General features: G+C 30.7%; 2 protein-coding genes across 2 annotated transcripts in view; both read left to right on the top strand.

The window, feature by feature from the left end:
• LOC139425406 (uncharacterized) overlaps positions 1-24,586 on the top strand; it is an 80,749-nt gene that overhangs the window by 29,352 nt on the left and 26,811 nt on the right. The window lies entirely within an intron of this gene.
• LOC107454731 (dynein regulatory complex subunit 11) lies at positions 1,565-7,538 on the top strand. Its single transcript, XM_016072009.4, has one exon. It carries the CDS (start codon positions 4,913-4,915, stop codon positions 7,412-7,414), a length of 2,502 nt encoding a protein of 833 aa, XP_015927495.3. The 5' UTR covers positions 1,565-4,912; the 3' UTR covers positions 7,415-7,538.

The raw sequence follows: 24,586 nt of genomic DNA, 5'->3' as shown, positions 1-24,586 counted from the left end.
AATACTTTTGAATCATTCACGCTCTTATCTTGAAACTGGAACCTATAATTTTATATTTATTGTTCCAGTAATTTTATATTTATCTATTGATATTTATATTTTGATAATATTTCCATTTATTGATATTATTATTCAATGGTTTATCATATTATTTGTTTAAATTAAATAATAATATAAAAATTTAGTGTTATCACATATTTTTTTTTTCACTTTTGATTCAGTATGATTATAGTTTTAATTATTATTTAAGGAGTCACTTTTTATATTGCATTATATATCGCAGTGTATATTATATTGATTGTAGAAGTAAAATTTAAATTTTTATTTTATTATGGTGTTCAAAAAAAGCAAAATATGTGCTATTCATATATTTAAATTTATTTTTCTTCCTTCTAAATGTTGTATTTAATTATTAAAATTTATTTTGGTTATTTGAATGCCCTTACTGAGTGGCAAAAATTACAAATTTACCAAAAAAATATTTTTTTGAGCTGATGACAAGATTATATCTTTGCTTTATTTTGTATTTCTGGCTTTTTAATTTTTTTAAAATTTATAATAATTTTTCCTTTTTTTTAAAAAAATATAATTTTCCTGTTTTCTTTGTATTTTAACCTTATTTTATGGGTTCTATGCGCTGGCAGCTTAAGCACAGTTTAAACTTATTTTTTCCTTATTTTCTTAATTTTCTTTGTTAATCTCTCTTTTCGCTAACTCTTCTTTTTCTCTTTATTGTGTTACAGGTATATATTATCTAATAAGGGGCAAAATGTCTAGAATCTAGTTAGTTACTTTTTACTAAAAGTATTCTATTCAATTAAAAAAGAAATTTAAAAAATTTCGTTTTTTTTTTTAAATTTATTTTTTGGTTTCAATTAATCGAAAGCATTACTTTTTTCCTCAAAAAGAAGTTAAATCTCTCTACTTATTTGAAACTTTCCTTTCTTTTGAAGATTATATCATCATTACATTAAAAAAAGAACCGAAAAGTTTTTTCGAAATAAAAGCAAAGAAGAAACATTGCTGAAAGCTGCCAATTTCTCAAAAACAACTGCTTTGTTTTTTTCAAAAAAAAAACTTCTTTTGCTCAAGAAGGATAGTTTGTTTTAAGCTATACCATTATGTTCCTTCTTTTCCTTTCATTCTAAATCCTTGTTATTTTCATAGCTATTATCTGACATTTGTCTTCGCTATATTGTGCATATTTTTTTTTACCCAATCGAGAAACTTCCAATTAATTACAAAAATTCCCTTTTTGATCACAGAGTTTTAAGCTGAGGAGAAAAATAATGAATTTTCATTCTGTGCTTATGTAAAAACTGTGACGTTTTTATTCCATTTGTATTACTTTCCTGTCGGTTATTACAAAAAAAATCTTGAAAAGTTTACAAATTTGCCTTTATTTAGTTTTTTTTTTAACAATAAATTTTTTTGTAGCAATTATAGAGTAAATTTGATCCTTTTTTGACAAAACCTTTAATACGCACATTATCTTCCTCGATGTTCATATTTTCATAGTAGGTACTAGGTAGGAGGTTTTCGTGATTTTTCTCCTCATGCAACGCAAATGCTGGTTGGTTTCTTCAAGAAGTTCTCCACAAAGGCAAGTTTCTCCCAATGCTTGATCTAAAAGTTCCCTTGTCTTCTGGGTTGGGCTCAAAATTACAAGGCTATGGAGTTGAATATTGATAGTTGTAAACTCTGAATAATTCGGTCGGCTGCTCAACCTTGGGTATAACAAATACAACTGAGCAGCGGTACACTGTGTCACTGTTTAAAAGAAGATTTCATTAGTGTGAAAATATTAAGTTTAGATAAAGAATACTATCTTTGCAATCTTTTTAGTGAGAACTAATAGAGAAAGTAAATGAAGTCATCTGACACTTCTCAGTGGTTTTGGCTGGTTTACACAAAAGTTATGACAAACAGTGTCAATCTGAATAGTAGTTAGTAAGGAAAGAATTGTCGACTCAGAAAGGAATCGGCAGAAGCAGGTTAACGTTGACTATACACGGCAAACTTTTATCTTATTTATTTTCACTATCAGCTCTCGCTTAACAAAAGTTTCCCTCTCTTGCGCTCTGTAATTGATTAAATAGGATTACATACAGTATACATATAATGCAATTGGTGATATTAAGCAAAATAAATATAGGAGTGCTTATAGTATTCATACATTGCTACCGGCGATATTATGCAAAGTAAATATATATTCACATTTTCAATGAAATTGAGAAAGTGTAAGGAGTTAAGTATTTACTTTCTGAGATTCTACCCCGTGGTTTACTTACTGAGAGTCTACTTCGTGGACCTCTTGAACCAGTGGAAGTGCTTGTGGTTGCCTCATCATCTCGCCCTGGAAAATGTATTTGTATTAATAATGTATGTGAATGCATCATAATATAATTTCAGAAGAGAAAACCTAACAATCAATTGATATTCACAAGAGACGTACCTTGACATAACCTTAAATCCGTCGTATTGTCCGTGGGATTGTTTTCGCTCATTTTTTACAATTGTTATCCACTAAATTTGAAAATGAAAAATACTACCCTATTAAATTATATGTGTATCAAAACAAACTAAAAAAATATTTATGGAAGAACAATACTTTTATGACTTTTATTATTTTTATGCCAGTGAGAACCAAAACAATATGGAAATGAATGAGGGAAAACTGGATCCTACCACGTGATTTCCCGGCCAATAAAAATGTAGCGTTAAACGTTTAACGTAACCTTGTTAGAATTCGCATAAGAAGTATAACTTCAAAAATACTACCCTATTAAATTATATGTGTATCAAAACAAACTAAAACAATATTTATAGAAAAACAATACTTTTATGACTTTTATTATTTTTATGCTAGTGAGAACCAAAACAATATGGAAGTGAATGAGGGAAAACTGGATCCTACCACGTGATTTCCCGGCCAATAAAAATGTAGCGTTAAACGTTTAACGTAACCTTGTTGGAAGTCGCATAAGAAGTATAACTTCAAAAAAAAAAACATTTTTTTTTTGTAGCCTTGGCTACAAACATTTTCATGCCTAACGCATCTGATGCTCAAAAGATTCGAAGATAAAACTCTTCAGCGGAGAAGCATCTCGTTTTTTATACACCATCTTAGACGTTCTTTGGTCTGCATTTTTAAGACACTACGCTAAAATTAACGTTTCTATTGCGACTTGCAATACGTTATTTCTGAGCATGCGCAGTATCGCTAAGAAGTATAAAATAAGGGTTACCGTTAACGTAAGGTAAACGTAAAGGCTTGGTTTCTTAGGACAGGACGCCGTCAGCTGGAAATCAGCGTTAACCTCTGATTGGTCCATTTGTGAGTTTGATAGTATACGTCATCGAACGCTCATCTTGAACTACAATTGCCGTCCAACTCAACTGCAGTTGGATTACAACGTGACGTTAACCACAGAAGCAATGGCGGACAACATCCAACAGCGCATTGAAATCAGCCAAGATTTTGATTTTGACATTAAACATAGCTTCTTCATTAAACATAGCACTCTTCATTTAGCTCAGCTATAATGTGTTTTTTCTTGGACAAAGTCATTATTTCTTCTCTAAAACACTGGTCGACAATAACAAAATCAATGCAAATTCAAAATAAATATTTGTTTACGTTATTAACGCATGCGCAATGAGAGATAATGTCTGCGTTAGACCGACTGCTCACGCTGAGCTAACAAAAAAGTATTTTTTTGGCGTCAGATCTACGTCAACTTTCCGCTGACGCCCAGATAAGGCGCTAGTTCTAAGAAACCAGGTCTTGAGCTAACAAACCAGTATTTCGTTGGCGTCAGCGTGACGTTGACGTCCCGCTGACGCCCAGATAAGGCGTTTGTCCTAAGAAACCAGACCTTTAAGCAAAAGATAATCTAATAGGGTGAGCTAATACATAACCGTAGCAGTTAAACTACTGATCTAGTTCAGCCATCACGCTTAAACTAGGCTGAGTTTTAATGATATTTGTGTCAACAGTTTGGCAACATAAAAATTTTCTAAATTCCTCATATCATATACAAGTGAATTAAATATAAATACAAATAGCAACCCGATGCATTTTTCGATGTGTTGACATTTTAAACCAGTCAGTCAAGTGTTTTACTTTATACCTTGTTTCTATGCATCTGAATTTTAATTAGCTTTTCAGATTTTTTTTTACATTTTATGATAAGAAAAATTACTATTTTGTTGTTGCCAAAAAACATATTAAACATAAATGTTAGAGATGGTAAAAATAATATTACGGCTAAGTTCTGTTAATTTATTATCTTTAATGGGTACCAAAATATTTTAACCTGGTGTTAATCAAGCTGATGTTAATTAACCTGGTGGTGGTTCATATTAAATTTTATTGGAGATAGTCCCTTATCAGATCCTGATCACGCCTACTGCAATTCATGTGCTTCCAGACTTTTACACATGTAGCACATACTTGTGCATTCATCAGACATTCATAGATATAAATTAATATTATATCCTTCCCGAACGCCCGTAAACCCAATATGTATTTTTAGTAAGAATTACACTAATTATTAATGTGAGAGAAAGAATTGGCGTTAAATCAACTTCTAAATAATGGGAAAAGTAATAAGGAATGATATTTGTAATGATACTAATTACGTATAATAATTTAATTCAGAGTCGTTGTGGCAGTAGTGATTAAAAGTAGCACCTGCAAATAAAATCTCAAAATTTACTTATGAAATAGAAAGTAAAACTCTGAATGCTTTCTAAAAAAAATATAGAGTAAGAGAGTATTAAAATCAAAACACTAACTAATAACAAAAATTTTTTTTCAGGTATAGCGTGGTAAAATTTTTGTAAGATTACAGTTTGATGACTTCCTGATTCGGTAGAGAAGTATTGAGTTAGATATTTTTAAATAAGAATGGCAGGAAATAATATAAAAAAATCAAATATGAATGATAAAAATTCTGTAACTCCATTTGAATTGACTTATAAGCATTTTAACACACATTTATATCTTGCACATGAAGAATTAGATATTTTACTTCAAAGTGAATCACCGTATGATGAAGCCAAAGTAATGGAAGAAAGGCAAATGGCTATTCGTGTTGTATCAAGACTTTATGTGAAATATATACAAATAACCAACCAACTTATTAAATGTTACGAGAATTTAGCTAACCCCCAGAAACGGTTGTACCTCAGGAAAATGTGCGATTGTTGCATAGGGAGGATCTTGGAACTAAAGCATTTGTTGGCGGATTGGGAAATTTCTGACTTCCATTATTTAGATCAAACAGCTCTCGGCTTAAGGCTATTTCCTCAAGAGCTGGATGTAAAAATTCCTGAGTATTTTGCAGATGGAGAAACAAAAGTAGAGCAACAACGCAAGGGAATCGTTGAAAAGTATCTTGCAGTTCGCAAAAAAGAAGTTCTTGATAAAATAGCTGTAACTAGAGAACAGAAAATGGTTAGATTGGCAATGGTTTATATCAGAATGATTCAGGACCATGAAAGAGCACGGCAGGCCAGGGAATATTTTTATAAAACTCAAAAACAATACTTGCAAGAAGAATTGAATAAAAAAATGGAAAGCAGGAAATCAGGGACATTCAAGCTAACAAGAGTGGAATCGGCTGCTGTGATTCAGAGGGCTTGGAGGAAATATCGCTCTCGAAAAGTGCTGGATTCCGATTATGAACTTGAAATGAAATTTTTGAAAATGGCTCCATCTGATAGGAACAAGGAAGATATAGTTGGCATTATTGAAGGAGATCGGAAACTGGTTATAAAAAAGACAGAGGAGGAATATTTTAAGAAAAAAGAAGAGATAAAGCAGGACATGTTGTTGTATGAAGCTCCAAGATTGATAGAACAGCTAGAAGAAACTATTCGAGATTATTTTCACGAATATAAAGATATAAATGGAACATATCCAGATTTTCCAACTGAAGAGGAGGGTGGCTCCGAAACTATGTTAGCTATTCCACCCGAGGGATTTCCTGAGCCCCCTGAAGAAACTGAACCTGAGCCTAAGGATAAAAGTTCAAAAAGCGATAAAACAGACAAGAGCAGCAAGAAATCGAAAGATGAGGATGACGAACCTGAAGTTTATACATTGGAGCCTTCGAAATATCTGCCCGACATGATAAATCTCATGGAAGCATTCCATGAAACATGGCCAAATAAAACTATTGCAAATCTCGATAAGTTTGATATAAATGTTTTGAATGACGAGGTAGTAAAAGAAGTAGATCATGAAATCCGTTTGCAAGTGGATGAAAAAATGAGAGGAGAATTGCAGCGTCTTTCTGATGCTGTGAAGAAGGACTCTAAGAAGAAAAAGAAGAAATCGAAAAAGAAGGGGAAGAAGAAGAAGGGAAAAATTGAAAAAGATTTAACTCCTGACAGGACGTTGGAATCTCTTGTCGAAGAACTAGTTCAGCAAAATATTATTCGTGACTATCCCAAGCACCATTTGAATGAATTCATAGGTGAATACAATCTATCTGGCTCAATTAAGCAATTCTTAAAAGATCAAGAAAATGAACCATTACCCTGCTTAGCTGACATAAGAAGAGTCGTGAACGAATATTGTATTTTGCCCATGGGATCTGACGCAATCCACAACGGTGGGGCTTATATAAAGTCTATTTTACTTGCTGGCCCACAGGGCTCTGGAAAAACACTTTTAGTTCATTCAATTTGTACAGAAGTAGGTGCAACGCTAATGGATTTGTCCGCAGAAAACATTGAGGGGAAATACCCTGGAGAAAATGGCCTGGAAATGCTTTTGCATTTAGTCTTGAAAGTCGGTAGGCTTTTGCAACCAACGGTAATTTACATCAAGGATGCCGAAAACTATTTTTGGAAGAAAAAGCCTTCCAAGTGCCCCTTGTCTGAACCTGGTAGATTGAAGAAAGAGCTTCCAAAACTATTAAAGAAAATCAAACATGCTGACAGAATATTGGTTTGCGGGACAAGTAATTCCCCATTCGATGCTGATGTGAAAGGTTTATCTAAAAGTTATTCTAAAATCATTTGTATTTTAAAGCCAGATTATGATTGCAGGGTGCGTTTGTGGAGAGAGTTTATTTCTAAATCAGTTGCAGGAGTAATGAAGAAGCTAGAGTTCAGTGTTCTCGGTAGTATATCTGATGGTTTTGTTGCCTCGCACATACACGATACCGTATCCCAAGTTCTGACACGTCGCAGGTTAAATTCTCTGAAAAATATACCTTTACGTGCTTCAGATTTCATAGATTCCCTGGCTAGTCATGTCCCAGTATATGAAGAAGAACAGAAAGAATATCTTAATTGGTTGCAAAAATTACCACTTGCAAAGAAAAAACTAGCCCTTTACGAAAAAGATGAAGAAGAGAAAGACGAGGAGGAGGAAGACGTTGAAGAAGATGACTACTGACATTTTTTTTTCTTTTATTTTGCATTAAAAGAGTATCAAACTTTACCAGTGTCATTAGTTTTAAAAACCCTGTTTGAAGACAATAAATATTTCATTAATTAGATATAATGGAATTATTAAGCTCATTTTTATTCGCTTAATTCCATTATCAGGGACTAAATACTAATTACATTCTTGAAAACTTGATATCATTACCCTAAATCAACTGATAGGTCTAACAGTTCATTTAAAGAAAACATTCCACCTATTATATTCAAAATAATAACAGTTGCAAATACTTCTTTGAATGTAAATGTCAGGAACATGATCTTTCCAAATGTAAGGAACATGAATCCTTCCAAATGTAAGGAGCATGTCCCACCTATTATATTCCACATAACAACAATTGCGAATAATTTTCATTCTTGCTATTCGTCATAAAAGTATGTTTTAAAACAATTTTAAAAACGTCTGTCATTTTTTTAAAAAAAAAGAAATTGTTTTATAGTACAGTTTTTAAACATTTACATAATTTTGATGGTTGCTATTGGTTAGAATATAATAATGCAACGCTTTTAAAATAATTACCTCCAGCATGTGCAAGAAATCAGAAAATAATAATGGTATGAACTTTTTTTATTGTGAAATTAAACAAAAAAAATATTGATAGTAATTTTTTTAAGCGATGTAGCATTCTTATCCTACAGATAAGAGAATGTGGGTGTGAAAAAATATTATTGAACAGATTTAAAATTAACAGAAATGGTTTAAGTGGCACTGGAAAAAAGGATCTTTGATCCAGTGTCAATAGATAAGGGATTTTGAAAAATCTTAAAACTTGCCTTATCCCTTAAGAGGATTTTTTATCCTCGCCATCTTAGATTTTAGGCCATATTTTTAATTTGCTGAACTTCAGACATCCGTCTCGCGTCGTGGCGGGTACTATGGTTACGAGGAAAGGTCACTTCGAATAGGGGTGTGGGTGAATAGTTTTGTCTTAATCTTATCGTAGGTCGTCGTGAGTAAACCAATCGACACCTTCTTTCTTCCATTTCACCCCCCATTAGAAATGTGCTCTCGCTTGTTACCATAGCAGCAGACAGCCCCAGACTTTCAGTCTGGAGGAGTTCTCCTCGAAGCAGCACTATACGCTGCTTCCCACCAACTACCATTTCAGCATTTCTTTCTATAACAAAATGGGTTTGCAGATTTAATTAAAATAGATCACATGAATGCATTCTCAAAATCAGATCTTAATTAATATAGTACAGTTTATCAATAGTGTGAAAATACAAAACAAACCAACGATAAAAATAAAAGTGAAACTTTTCTTTTTTACCCCCAATGCTTTCCCAACCTCATTATTAGTTAGGAGGAAAGAGGTTGCAAACCCTTTTCAAGAGCCTACGCTGCCAATCCCCTAAATGTTGTTTTTCCCTTTATACGCAGGCACCGCATCTAACCTTGGGTGACTGGTTTATATTATGTAAATGGAAGCTAGATTTCTTCCCCTATGTATATTCTTTGTCTTAACAGTGACATTCCTAGAATTTGGGAAATACTAAAAACCCTTGAGTAGTATATCAGGTTTTTTTCTTCTTCTTAAGGTACTTAATATCCCAAAATAATGTAATCAAAAGTAACAAAGGCAGGAAAATTGAAGGTGTCCAGAAAACTTTAAAATCGTTTTTCTGAAAACTACATTTTCAAGCTGACCTAATTCATAACTCGAAATAATTTTCCTCGTTTAGTATAAGTTGAAGCAATTTAAGTTCTTTCGCTTTGCCTGGGTCTTTTTCGAATAATTTTCTAACTATAATAGGTATCTCGGTGAATATACTGGAGGAAAAAAAAGTTTTATCGTTCATGTTATCAACAACATGCTATTACTACATGTTTTAACACTTTAGACTACAAATATGTTAATTAGCTTAATGGTGCTTTTGTTGTCAAAACAAATGAGAGATTTTATTAGAATCAAGATACGTTATCTCATTTGGTACTAGTGTTGCGACGGTAATTAAAATGCCTTTTCCCCAAATCCTTCTTTGTTATTTTAAAAGGGCCTTTTTTACGTAAAAATAAAACGAATTTTTACCATTATAAAATTTTCTAAACAGTATATTTGGAGAAGTATACAAATAAATACAAATATTAAAAATGCAAGAAATAAATAAGTGAAAAACAAATTAATTTAATGATTATTTTGAAGAATTAAAGAACAGCATATCGAAGCAAATTTTAATTACAATCTGTTATCTTCAAAATTCAAAAGTCTTCAACTTACTTTTGATTGTCGACCACTTTCATGAAAAAATAAAACAAATTTTTTTAAGTCTAGACAAAAGGAATAATTGTTATTATAAATTTTTCAAGGTCTGTATATTGAGATACAGCAGTCCAGACGCAGTAGATTTAAATTACTTTTTTCAGGAGTATTCAAGCAATGATTTATTCATTCGCTACGTATTCCTATATTTTTTAATTGAATGCATATCTTAATATTAAATTGCGAAATATTAATTCATTTGGGATTTTAATCCCACATTTTTTAAAGAAATTCTTTTATAGTTTCGAAATTTAATAAAGAAATAAATTTGCGTGATTTCGGTTAATTCGAAATATTGATTCTATAAATTTATAATTATTAATTTTATGCTATTCTTTTTTTGAGAACACACAAAAACTATTTCTAAAGAAAAAAGAAAAAATTTAAATTACACATTTTTCAAGTAGAATAAAATTATTTTCAGATCTTAAGGAGAAACGTAGGGCGCTTCATTATAGAAAGACTTGAAAGGGATTTTAGAGATGGTGGAATTTGAACGCCCTATGTATTTCGTTCAAGATCTGGTAAATAATAAAATTATATTTTCTCCTTCTTAGCCTACTTATAAGTGCAGCTTTTGAAATTTTTGATTTATTTTTAAGATGAGTATTAATGTTCCCTAAAAAATAAGTTTGAAATGAATTGTTAAAAACTAGTGTGCTCTACCTTCAGTTCATTTACGCTTCCCATCCCCCGATTATTGCTATTTTATATAGTTTTCTTCGGAAACAGATGATTGCTTTGCTCGGTACTAAGTTAACACTTTCCATCCCGATACGCCTCAAACGCCCGGTCAGCTAGATTCCCGAGGAGCCACCCGAGTTTTGGCGTGTTTTTCCAAAACCTCCTAGAAAAGAGAAGGCCTCTGCACGGGTTACCATAAACAAAAAATTTGATCCTTTAGTAGTCCAAAAGTAATGACATATTTCGTATTTACCATCACGGCGCAGATGAGCAACTCGAACGCAGTGACATCTTTCTTATATTCATCCACTGCGCAGCTGAAATTCGTTACGTCGGACTACTAAATTGATCCGTGCTGAGGCCTTCTCTCTTCTAGGAGGTGTCTGTTTTTCTCTCCTGAGATGCGATGTAACCACAGAGTCATAAAAGTAAGGTGGCTTCTGAGGTAGGTAGAGTTTGTCTATAGAAAGAACTGAGCCGTGATGGTTCAGGGGATAGAGCATTCGCCTTCCAATGAGGTGAACCGGATTCAAATCCCAGCGATTGATACGAATTCCGCATCCAGCTTGCACCGACCACAATGCTGACGTAAGATATTTTCAGTGGTAGATGGATCATGGATTAGAGTACCCTTGTCGTCAAGATACCGTGGGAGGTTCTTGTGGTCTTCCGCTCCATGTAACGCAAATGCGGGTTAGTCTAATCAAAAAATTCCTCCACGAAGGCAAATTTCTCGCTATACTAGATCCAGGAGTTCTCTTGTCTTCTGGATTGGGTTCAAAATTACAAGGTTACGGAGCTTAACATTAGTAGTCGTAAGCTCAGAATGGATCGCTGTTCAACGCCGTTTATAAAACAAAATGTAAAATAAACCTAATTAATAAAATATTGCTTGATAAAATATTACAAATAGTCTTTGCCCTAATAACACATAAGCAGTGTGGAAAATTCGATATTTCTGTGGAGGAAAAAAAAAATAATTGCGAGAGAAATTGTCAAATGTCTAGATGATTAAAAAAGGGAATTCAGGAAACTTTTCTTGACAACATTTTGAAAGACGGAAGCATAGAAACATAACAATACATATCGCGAGCTTTTTATTTATTTATTTATTTATTTATTTTTATAACTGTTAACTTCTGAAAATAAATGCGTTCTTTCCTATTGCAAGGAGAATTTATTTAACGTAAAATTTATATGTTCGTTGAAGCTGAAATGAAACACTCAAAGTAATGGGGCTAATATTAGATATGTTGAAAAAACTGTTAATTTATATGATAATGAAATGGAGTTTGTGCTTATTTTGTACTAAATATAAAATATATAATCATTGCATCTACATTAAACTTTCAAAACATAAAAATATTCTCTTTCTCTTTTATTGTAAGAAAAAACACTTATTGTATGAAATCGCTCTTGAGTTGATGCCATAAATAACAGAAAAAGGAGAGTATATTGCCAAATATAAAATCATAACATTTCTATTGAAAATATTTATCAAAATATACGCATGTTATAAAATTGTATGTATTATATTTCTTAGTCTGGAAAATGCAAATTCATTTGGAAGTAGTGGATTTGAATCCCACCGTGTTTCTATATGTGTCTTGTACTTTCCATCTTTAATTTGTGCCTTTATGTCCTTAGGCCTTCGCATAGTATTCAGTACAAAAGCCCGCATAAGTGGATAAAAATGAAATAAATTAATAAAATAAACAAATGTATATATTTTATATATTATTTATGCATTTATATTCATATTATCATTTATTCAAGAAGTAGTACTGCGGTTGACGAATAACTAAATCTTGACACATATTTAATTCACCTCAAATTTCCCCCGATAATGTATCCGGTATAATTTGCAAAACTTTGTGAAGTATAATTTAAACAGTTAGCTATTGATTATAACTGAAAAATGCATGCACAATCAAGCTTTTAGTATAATTATGAAATTTGTGCTTTAACATGATATTAGTTTTGTTACTTACAAAAAATAAGAGTATTTGTTTAAAAGATTTTTAAAAAAGAATAAATGCCTTAAATTGATTAGCTATACTCATACACACAGGGTGTCACACATTTTTGTTTTGTTTTGTGATTAATCAAGAAATCACTTTGAAAAACTTATTTAAGATATGAAAAATAAACATTCAATGTCTTGAAATTAATTTAAAAGTTGCATATTGCTTTATGATTTTAAATAATCGATCACTAAAAATGGTCCCTTTTATTCCAGGAATTTAATTTCCTTAAAGAAATAATTTGATATCATTTAAATGTAGTTAAATTAAGCGTGAAATAAAATAATGTTAATGAATTAAACTGTAGCGATATAATAGAATTAATAATAACAGAAAATCGAAATAGAATACCCGAAGTACATTTCGAAATGATTTTCGATTTATTATAATTTGTTTTACGCTATGACTCTACTAATTTAAAAAGTCTTCAAGCGTAAAATCTTAATCAATTATTAAAATCCTTAAAACTTTTCGTTAAGTATATATTTAGATTCCTTTTGTTAGGCTATCTTAACTAATTAAGTATTGTTGAGTAGTTAGTGATACGTTAAGTATTCGTTTACAATATTAATTTATTTTTTTTGCTGTTGTATTTTTTATAGAAAGTTAGTTACGAAATAATTAGTCAAATTTATTTTTGATTCTGCTTGAAATGGCTCTAGAAATTTTAAACATAAACAGTGCTATAGTGCGGCCTACTGCCATACCATTTTTTGCTGACGGAGCTTGCCTTTTTCGAGAAATAGCATAGATATGAGCCGCGATGGCTCAGGGGATAGAGCGTTCGCCTTCCAATGAGGCAAACCGGGTTTGAATCCCAGTTGATACAAATTCCGCATCCGGCTTGCACCGACCACAGTGCTGACGCTAAATATCCTCAGTGGTAGACGGATCATGGGTTAGAGTCCCTTTGCCGCCTGGTTAACCGTGGGAGGTTCTCGTGGTCTTCCTCTCCATGTGACGCAAATGCGGGTTCATCAAAAGTGTCCTCCATGAAGGCAAATTTCTCCCAATACTCGATCCAGGAGTTCCCTTGTCCTCTGGATTGGGTTCAAAATCACAAGGCTACTTAGTTGAACATTAGTAGTCGTAAACCCATAAAATTGGGTCGACTGTTCAACGACGGTTATAAAATAAAATTAAATAGCATATATATAATACGATACTCAAATTATGGCTCGAGAGGTGCGTGAGGAAGTAGTACAACACGTAATAAAGCATAGGAATGAGTTTTCTATCTTATCTCACGACAAAGATGGAGGCTGTTTTTACACTTTTGCATACGAATGCCGAATGGTTTGAGCTCATATTTAAGGTCGTTTGTGTGATTCAATATCTTTTGGCCAGATTTTTAATTATTACTAAAATTCAATGCACAAGGAATTTTGACATAATCGTGGACATGAAAAAAGTTAAAATTGATATCAAAGAGCTTCAGCGTAGGCAGCGCGGTGAAGAAATTTGGTTGGCATAATCAAAGTAATACTCACGACCCTCGGCTGAAACCGGTGGAGTCTGTCATAGTACATGTAGAAAAAAAAACTGTTACAGTATATATAAAAAATAACTATCATAATCCATGTGAAAATTTATTGAAATGGAATGCTATTTTGGAGATATTTTTCTCTGAAAAATACAGTGGAATAATAAAATTTATAACTTCTCTTATGAGTTTTAGAGTAACCATGAAAAACGAAAACTTAAGTTAGCATAACGCATTGCAATATTAGATCATGCTGTTATCGAAACAATATTTTTATTTATTTTGTGAAACCCAATTGGTGTATAAAAATATTAATTGCGATTAAAAGACACAAGATTGCATGAAAATATTAGTTACTTGATTTTAAATAACAATTGGTTAAAAAAAGGGCGAGGGAACCTGCCGACTACAAAGGAAGGTAGCCTACATGATATCATTTTTCGCATTTAAATTTTTGTCACAAATCTCTGATAATAACTTTTGAAATATTTGAATAATAAAATACCGTTTTTCAGATTACATTATTTTTTTTATTATTATATTATCTTTTAGTAATAATATTTGCTCAGTAAATACTAAAAAGTAGTATTTTTCACAAGATCTGCAAATGGTACTATTTAGAAAACCGTTTTCCTTATGCACACGATCTGCTTTCTACACCTTTCCGACTTCAAAAATCCTAGTGTTCAAAATTTACTGAGTAATTAGACCATGTGTAAAACAAAACAATACTTTAATAGCATAAATATTAAATCTTTAAAAGTATAGTAACAGTATTATAAGCATATAAAACGTTAATTGAACATAATGTTACGTGCTACTAAGCTAAAGTGTGACTTTTATGAGTGCTGTTTGTTAAAACTGAATATTTTTGGATTCTATAACAAACTTTCTTCTTATGTTTTAGAAATGGGAAAGTTAGTTCGATTGTAGCCCTCAGCATTAAATAGTATTAAAGCAGATTGTTCTATTAGATCACATTACTATCCAATCATTACTGGATAGTTACTTAATTAACTAGAAAGCTTATCACTTTTAACTAAACGAGGAAAATAAATCTCATCATAAGGGTGTTAAATCTCGTTGAATTTTTTGTCATGGTTTCGTTTTTTTTTCCCGACTAATTCACGTATACCTTTCGGTCCTTTTCTGTAACAAAAAGCAGTTTATTGAAATATTGAATCACTGGAATTGTAAATCCTTTTAAACAGGATTTTCAATTTTATGCAGTATATATTATTAGAAATTTGGTTTCAGGGGAAAGTTAATTTCGAATTCTCAGTCACTTTTCGCCAGTTTGCTTGTAGTACAGTTAAAATGGCTCAGCAATCGACTTGTTGAAGTCGATGCCTTGTCTGAAATTGGTTACCTGAATCTATACTAATATGATTTAGGACTGCCTACGAGGTACAATTTAGGCAACAACGAAGCCTTAACAAAGTGTTATTCCAAAGAAGAAGAAAAAAATTGATTATAACATAATAAATTTCTTAATTATATGATGTATTTAATTTTTTGTACATTACCTAAATTCTTTTATATCTTTGCACTTGATGTTCGGAAATTGCATTGAAAACTTGTAAAACCAATTAATTTAAATAAAATCTTAAAGCGAGTACACAGCGACTTGTTTCTTCCGCATGGATCACCACGTAAAAAAAATGTTCTTAAATTAAACACTAGTGCTTTCAGCATGCAATGCTTCTTGAGAAATTGAAGGTGGTACAGTTAAGATAGGTACGATTAAGGCAAATTTCCTTTATGTTTCTAATAGGAGTCATTTTTAAATGATGACCGAAAATATTGGTTTAGAAAATAAATAAAAGTTTTATTCTTTTCATTCTTATCATATGCTATAATTATGTTATTATTATTATTATTATAGTTTTTTTAGCTATTTCAATGGATGTAATTACAATCCATATTTAGCGAGACTTGGCGGAATTTTTCGATTCTTTGGTGACCCATGGAGACGTTTTGTGCACAGGTGACTGTTGTAGATAATCTTAAATGAGACTGTTAGAAACCATGTTTTTAAAACACACCATGGTGAGGAAATTTTTAATATTTAGGGCTAAGTTATTCCAAATAAAATAGAAAACCTGTTAGTATTTAATCTGACTGTAACCTCGAAGCGTTTTATAAATTAATCAGTAATTTCAGGTTTATTAATTTTTTATTTCAGTTAAAAGTTGAAATAAACTTGGCATTGACACACAATAAAAAATTTAATTATAATTTGGAACAAAAACAGCGAAAATAGGTAGTTTTTATTTTTTTTCCAACTAAAGAAGACATAATCTACTTGAAGAAAATATGCTGTTCTTTTTTGAGTTTGATAATTAAAGCTAACGTTTGATAACTAACGATAATTAACTTGATGTAGAAAGCTACCAAGAGGGAAAAAAGCTTATTCATCCCGTACAGAGAAGATAATTCGAAGGCTTACGAAATAAAAAAAAATATATTTAATAGATAGCAGGAAATCCATTTGACGAAGATTTTAACATGAACCAGATGATGACCTCACACATGATAATAGTTTAAGAATAACCCCTTATGTTGGCGAACTATATTCCTATTCCTTCCTTTTCATAGCTCCGATTTGACTCTCATAAGGAAGAATACATCTTAAAAACTCCTCTTTTTAACTAAAGTAGGTACTTGAAGTTTGAAATTTTTTCTTATGGAGATATCCAAGCTAGAGAATGAACTACATCACTTGACTAATGTAATTCTATCAATTGCCGTAATTTTGTGTGAGTGGATGGCAACCTTTTATTTGAAATATTCCTAATGGATAATTCTTATTCCTTGAGAAAGGTAGAAGTATTCTTATAGTAAAGTGATGTCAGTCTAGACCTTCTGAGATCAACACAACACTTTTCAATAATTTTCCTTTCGAAAAGCAGACTATAAAAAGGCTCTAAAGATGCCACGTTCTTGTAATTTAGTTCAGTCTGGTCTTACGTGGCTATCATGACTTCTGCATTTTTTAAAAATCAATCCCTTATGTCTAAGCTTTCCTTTTGATGTAGAATTTTCATAAAACATGTTCTAACTTTTTTTATTATTTTGTAATATTTTAGGCCACAATAGAAGGAAAATATTATATATATATATATATATATATATATATATATATATATATATATATATATATATATATATATATATATATATATATATATATATATATATATAAGTTCAAAATGAAGAATAAAACAAAGAAAAATTAAAGACATATGAAAAAAAGGGGGTGGGAAATAATAAGTAAAAAAATAACAAACAGCATTTTATTAAAAAAAAATAAAAATAAAAATAAAAATAAAAAGTTGAATGTTAATTAAAAAACCGGAAAAAAAAAGATATAATCTTTTCTTCAGCCCACACGATTATATCCGCAAAACAGTGATACAATAGTTTGAGTGCTCCTCACACTATTGTATTAATATATTTTGCTTTGGCTTTATTGATACAATATCAGAAAGCACTCTGTTTTGCGGATATAATCGTGTGGGCTGAAGAAAAGATTATATCTTTTTTTTCCGGTTTTTTAATTAACATTCAACTTTTTATTTTTATTTTTATTTTTTTTTTTTTTTAATAAAATGCTGTTTGTTATTTTTTTACTTATTATTTCCCACCCCCTTTTTTTCATATGTCTTTAATTTTTCTTTGTTTTATTCTTCATTTTGAACTTATCTAATGAGTGCTGTTTACTTGCAGCTTAAGCGCAATAAATGATACTTATTGTTTTTCTTAACTTTCTTAGTGTTTTCTTGTATTTATTTATTTATTATATATATATATATATATATATATATATATATATATATATATATATATATATATATATATATATATATATATATATATATATATATATATATATATATATATATATATATATATATATATATATATATATATATATATATATATATATATATATATATATATATATATATATATATATATATATATATATATATATATATATATATATATATATATATATATATATATATACTTAAACTATTAATATTTATCCGACTAGCGACTTCATATCCCTGATAATATGTAACCTTAATGGTCAAATCATAAATTAAAATCCAAAAAATTAATCTACAAAACAAAATCTAAGACCATTGTACTTTTCTGAGACTTTAATAGATCAAAATTACAAATATAAATGCATGGCAAGATATTGGTTTCTCGCGTGAGAGAACAATTCACATGCTATTAATAGAAACTTCTAAATTAAGCCAACAGTTTCATTTACTTAATTGAGTCTACACTAGGGCAGATGTTTTTGTAATGTCCGGAAAAATATGGTTATACATTTATGATGAACTTAAAAGAAAAAAATGTCGAAAGATATTATTTCTATTTTTATCATAATCTAGATATAAAATAAAGAAAAGTCTTGTTTATGTCTTAAGAAATGCATATTTGTCAAGGCTTATATTACTTTCTTTTCTTGTCATGACTTGAGTAAGAATAAGTTCGTTCGACTACTAAGTACCTTAAAATCTTAAACCTAATCGAATAATAGTTAATCGAATAATAATAGATCATCGAAGAATAGTTACAAGCACAAAAAAAAGGACGATTAGAGTTTAAATTTTAGGTAAGCAGTTACATTATTTCATAAATATAAATGTGTATATATATATATATATATATATATATATATATATATATACAGTCAAACCTTGCTATAGTGAACACGGTTTATAGTGAACTCCCGGATATAGTGAACGAAATGTTCGGTCCCGTGCCTTGCTATATATGTGTAATGTTATTTTTTGTGGATATAGTGAACCAAAAGAGTGATGAAGTTGGATATAATGAACTTTTTTCTGTCTTCGATTGATTTTTTTCTTCATTTTTTTGTAATAATTTTGAAATTTCTAGTTCAAAATAAATACATATACTAATTTTCAGAACAATCTATAGAGGGGAATGTAGCGATAAGTATTTTTTCTTGTTTGCTTCTTTTTATCTCACTTTCCCATCCCTAAACAAACCAAGCAGATGTTTCCAACCTAGGCAGATGATGCACCTGTAAGGTGTCAGTGGGATCTATATGCATTTTCGGTCAGAGGGAATGAGTAATTATTCATTATTGGTCAAAGGGTTGGACACTAATCTGTGTTGATAAAGCCATCATTTCAACTCCTTTTTGCTCTCAGTTCAGTTTAAAAAAGCCTGCAAACAAGTTTCTCAAATTCAACTATGGCGAGCAGTAAACGTAAAACGTTCTCTATTGATGATAAAATGGGCAGAATCAGAAAAATTGAAAATGAATGTAATCAAGCTGATATTTGCAGGGAATATAAACTATCCAAATCTACAGTTTGTATGGAAAAATAATTACTGCTCATGAAAAAAATTTAGATGACACAAAAAAAGTTGAGAAAGGCAGTTCACAAGGATATTGAAGAAGCATTACTGAAGTGGTTCAGCATTCGAAGCCGCAATCTTCCAGTATCTGGACAAATGTCGATGAATTTGCTAAGCGATTTTATGAGATTACTTTTATGTGCTTGCTCGAATGGCAGATTAGACAGGTTTAAAAAGCGGAATAACAGAAATTGAGGAAAAATTATCTGAGGGTAGGGAAGTGTTTCCATATCTGATGTTAAGGATTGCTCCTCAGCTAAAGATTACAAATTTTTTTTTGTACGCAAGACGAAGAGAAATAAAAAAATAACGCAATTTTTGCTACTACATAATATTTTTCAGTCATTTGTTTGAATAATGAGTAATAAAAGGCAGGAGTTTGGGAATCATTAGTTAAATGCCCGCGTTACGGATATAGTGAGCACCCGGTTATAGTGAACTGAAATTTTAGTCCCTTGAAGGTTCACTATAGCGGGGTTTGACTGTATATATATATATATATATATATATATATATATATATATATATATATATATATATATATATATATATATATATATATGTATTAATGAAGATAAAAAACGTGATTATTGTTTTATATGGCTATTTAAATCAATATTTGACATAATATTTCTGTCATCGAAAGAGGATAAGGAAATTTGTCACTCGTTTATTGATCAACTTAAAATTTTAATTGCTGAATATCCTAAAATTTTATTAAATAATTTTCTGTTTCTGTAAGAATGGAATTCTGAATTGAAATTTCGGCAAGTTTCCGACTAGCTAGAGCACATAAATTTCCGTGAGTTCCGTGATTAATGGCAATGCAAATTTCAGCCATTATCTTGGCCGCCACAAGCATAATTCATTGCCATTTTATAGCCAAATAGAATGTTACCTCAAGAAAAATTCCGATCACATTTCGTCTTACTAGGATGCTGAAATCTCCTCTAGAGCTCTGAGACTATTTAGAATGCAGAGTTTTTGCGACAGATTTCATTTATTATTTATTTTGGCAGAGTATCCCCCAAAAAAATTCATTTTTACTCCAAGTTCCGATTAACTAGAATCTCGAATCCCCTTTGGTGTTCCGCGTCTATAATCAATACTAGTTACAATCGTTTTGTGGCTGCTATAAATAGAGTTTATAAACCTGGGAGCAGACTAAACAAACGCCGTGTATACGCAGCAAGGTGCACATAAAAGTCTTTTCGTTGTATGCGGTGTGGAAGATAGGTGAAAGGGATACAAGCTCAGGAACTGTCCACGTCGTTTGACCGCTGTCAAAATTACGTGGCTTTCCTACAATGGCTGCTAAAAGACAAAGCCTTGAAAAACGGGCTTGGTGCTTGGTCATGGTTGGGTGGTGCGTGGATTATGATATAGGATTGGTTTTTATACAGTTTTACATAAAATCTTAAAAAAATCCAGTTTTTTTTTTTATTATTAAAATTATTCTTTTAAGCGAAATGAAACTTAGTTTTAATTTAACCCCACATTCTAAGTAATGCTAGAATTTTAAAGGCTTCGAAAATGTTAATTTATTTTCGAGAAAATCTTATTTTGAAATTTAATAATTATCTAAAAAGAATATTAAAAATTAAAAATTTGAATTTTGTAATATTTTAAATTATTTTTTAAAACACCAATGACAAAATTGATGAAGAAAATACAAAAATTTTTACTTGGAACAGATGAATTATTTATAATTTTTATAACATTCAGCTTTATAATATAAAGCACTGATACTGATGCATATATGGTCAAAATACGGATGGAATTTTTTTCCTCCGGCTGGCATGAAAAATGAGTCATAAGATAAGCAGAAACGAAAGGGTAAATGCGAAAACTTTATGTAATCAAACTGTCCGATATCTTTATTTAATTGAGTTTATTAATTTAGGAATTAAATACAATCATTTAGAGATATATTTTAGTTTTAATGATGCTTAATAATTAACTAAGAAAAGCGATACGTTTTATTAACGGAGAACGGCGAGAAATTTGTTGTTCATTGACTCAAATTCTGGTATACTACCTCCATAATTACCTGTTTTGTCGCTATGTTTTTTCTTCTTCATTTTTTCACCCTTTTCTTTCATTTTTATGCATTTCAATATGTTAGAAAAAAATACTTAAACTGCTATGTCTTCAAATAACTTAAGCCGTGATAGCTCAGTGGGTAGAGCGTTCGCCGTCCAATGAGGCGAACCGGGTTCGAATCCTAGTTGATACGAATTCCGCATCCGGCTTGCACCGACCACACTGTTGACGTTAAATATCCTCAGTGGTTAACGGATCATGGGTTAGAATCCCCTTGCCGTCTGGTTAACCGTGGGAGGCTCTCGTGGTCTTCCTCTCTATGTAACGCAAATGTGGGTTAGCTCCATCAAAAAGTAAGGCAAATTTCTCCCAATCCGCGATCCAGGAGTTCCCTCGTCTTCTGGATTGGGTTCAAAATTACAAGTCTACGGAGTTGAGCATTAGTTGTCGTAAACCCATAAAATTGGGTCGGCTGTTCGACGACGGTTATAAAATAAAATAGAATAACTTAATTTGCTTTGGTGTGTATTGGGAAATGAATTGAATTATTTAGTCCAAACTAAGTTTTTCAGCAACATTGAAATGTATATAAGTAAAGTTCCACACATGATACACAATTCGCAGATTTATAAATCCTTGTTTTAAAAAGTATATCAGCATATGTGCGAAGTTAGACTGAAATACAGAGATAACCGATATATCAGCTGAGGGAAATTGAAAGTAGCTGCGGGCCTTAGGAATCGGAAATAGCACGTAGTGGGACCCCTTAATTTCAAATTATGGAATTCAAGATTTTTTCAAAATGATTTCAAAATAACTTTCAAGCTTTTTCTGTGAGTGGTAAAACAATTTTTAAAAAAATTTCAGCGAAAAAAAATGCATGCATTTTTAAAAAAGTTTTAAAAATGTAAGCAAAGACCTTTTTACTTAAATATCACGCATTCAACTTAAATCAAAATCCACTATACTACAGTACTTAAGCTGTTTTCTCAGTAGGGGAGAGTGGGGTCAATTGTTACAGGGTACGATTGTAACAGAGCAAAAATTTCGAGTGTCGGGTTCTAGATTTGGTTCCCAAGTGGCGCACAAGGTGTATTTAATAAATCTACATGTACACCCCTGCTGGCAACCATTTTTATGTACTTTTGAAAGAGTTACGTCACAAAAGATATTTTCACGCTACGTAAGTACTTTTTTTGGTATTAGAATATTATATTGTAACAAAGTGATTTTGTTTAAACAAATAGAAATTATTAACCGATTATGTAAATGGACACCTTAATTAACATTTCAATAAAAAAAGATTAGTTTTGTTAATTAACTAGCATTGTTTTCAACAAATGAAGCTGAAATGGCGTCTTGGGGACAATTGTAACAACAAGTAAAGGGACGATTGTAACGGCTGAAAATAAATAATCTTATGTTTACAAACCATTACTTAACTCTTTAGAACCACCAATAGTTTCCTATATCATTTATATTATGTTGCATGTGCATTATTTTATTTGTCACCTTTCACAGCATAAATTAAAATTTTTAACCCCTTAAAGTTAAAAGTTTAACCATTTTGGTCTCTGCTCATTATTATTTTTACTCCTAAAATATCACTACTATTTTGATCAATAAAAAATATATTGTAACTATGATAATATGAGTAATTAACTATGTTTTAGTTGAATTTATGAACTGTTACAATTGACCCCGTAAGTGGGGACAATTGTAACAAGTGCACGACTGTCAAAAAATTTTAATAACTAATATAATAACATTTAAGATAAGGTATTCATTTATTTTTCCAGTAGAGGATAGTCTACTTTACTCGTATGTCAATTAATACTAATAATATATTGGATTTTTTATTAGTTAAGAATAGTTAAGTTAAAAATGTTACAATTGACCCCACTCTCCCCTATATTTCTTATTAAAATAGTCAGATTATTCCCCTACTTTATGTTGAAGACAATCAAACATAACAGTATCATCTTTTCTCATTCAGGAAAGAAAAAAAAAACATGCTGTTTCCCATTAAAAAAAAAAATATTTGTTATGATTTTTTTTTACTCTTGCAAACTTACATTAATGATGTAGCCATTAAGGATTTTATTCTATTAACCAGTAAATATAATTTATTTATTTGGAAAATATGATTTAATTTTACTTGTTTCTGAAACCCGAAATTTAAATTGTGTCAGAAAAAGCAATTTGTACTTAGAAATACAGCTTGGAAAAAGTAAACTCATAAGGGAGAAAATATATTTTTTAAGAATTGTAATTAACGCAGTATTGACCGTTGACTATTTAACTCGTTTTTATAACCCCAAACGTTGTTTACCGATGACGAATTAACTCGTCATTGCATTTGTATTGTTGAGTCAACTTACCATTTTTCAACAACATTTGGACATGAAGTCAGTCTTTAGAATGTCTCATTTTACTTCCATATTCAATTACAATATAAAAGCAGGTGGCATGACATAATTGAAGAAATTGCTGGTCAATAAAGTTGCATGTTAATTTAAATTTATTTAATTAAACTTAATTATTACACAAAAATTTTGAGCCTTTTTTACCTAGTGTAGGATACTTTTATGGCGTATTTCTTAACATTTCGGACATGAAACAAAATCTACCAACTTCAAATAATAAGACATTTTGCATGTCATATAAATGTCCAAAAGGTCATTTGAATTGAATATCTCACCTTTCTTATAATTTTTTCTGGCAATTGAAAACTTGAAACAAACCAATTACATCTTTACAAACACAATAACAATTAACACAATTAAGTTTTATAAAGCCATACCAAATGAAAAAGAAATGCTAAAATACTATTTTTAAGTGGAAAAAAATTGTACCGAATGTTTTCAAACATGTTGAGAGCTCGGTTGCAGGAGGTTTGGAGGAAAACAAACAGACAGAAAGCTACATTTCTCATTAGCTATATTTCCCCACCATTAAATATTATACTAAACAAGGACTCATGCTAATTTTTTTTAGTTTGATGCATTTAGCAGAAAATTTCTTATAACACAACAATTCTTAAGTTACAAAATTCTTAACAGCTATCTGTTGGAAAAGGTATTTAACTTTTGAACAACACTTTGAAAATTAATGACTGCCACTTTATTATAGGCTTATCTGATATTTGTGTCTTTGAATGTTTATGATGAAAACTGATGAGATAAAAAAATTTTAGGACCGAAACATTTTTTTTCGTTCGT

Source organism: Parasteatoda tepidariorum, chromosome 1 (genome assembly GCF_982258835.1).
Source record: "Parasteatoda tepidariorum strain Cologne lab strain chromosome 1, Ptep-v5.0, whole genome shotgun sequence".
Classification (NCBI taxonomy): domain Eukaryota; kingdom Metazoa; phylum Arthropoda; class Arachnida; order Araneae; family Theridiidae; genus Parasteatoda; species Parasteatoda tepidariorum.
The sequence above is the reverse complement of the archived record's forward strand: the minus strand, read 5'-3'. Positions and strand labels throughout refer to the sequence as shown.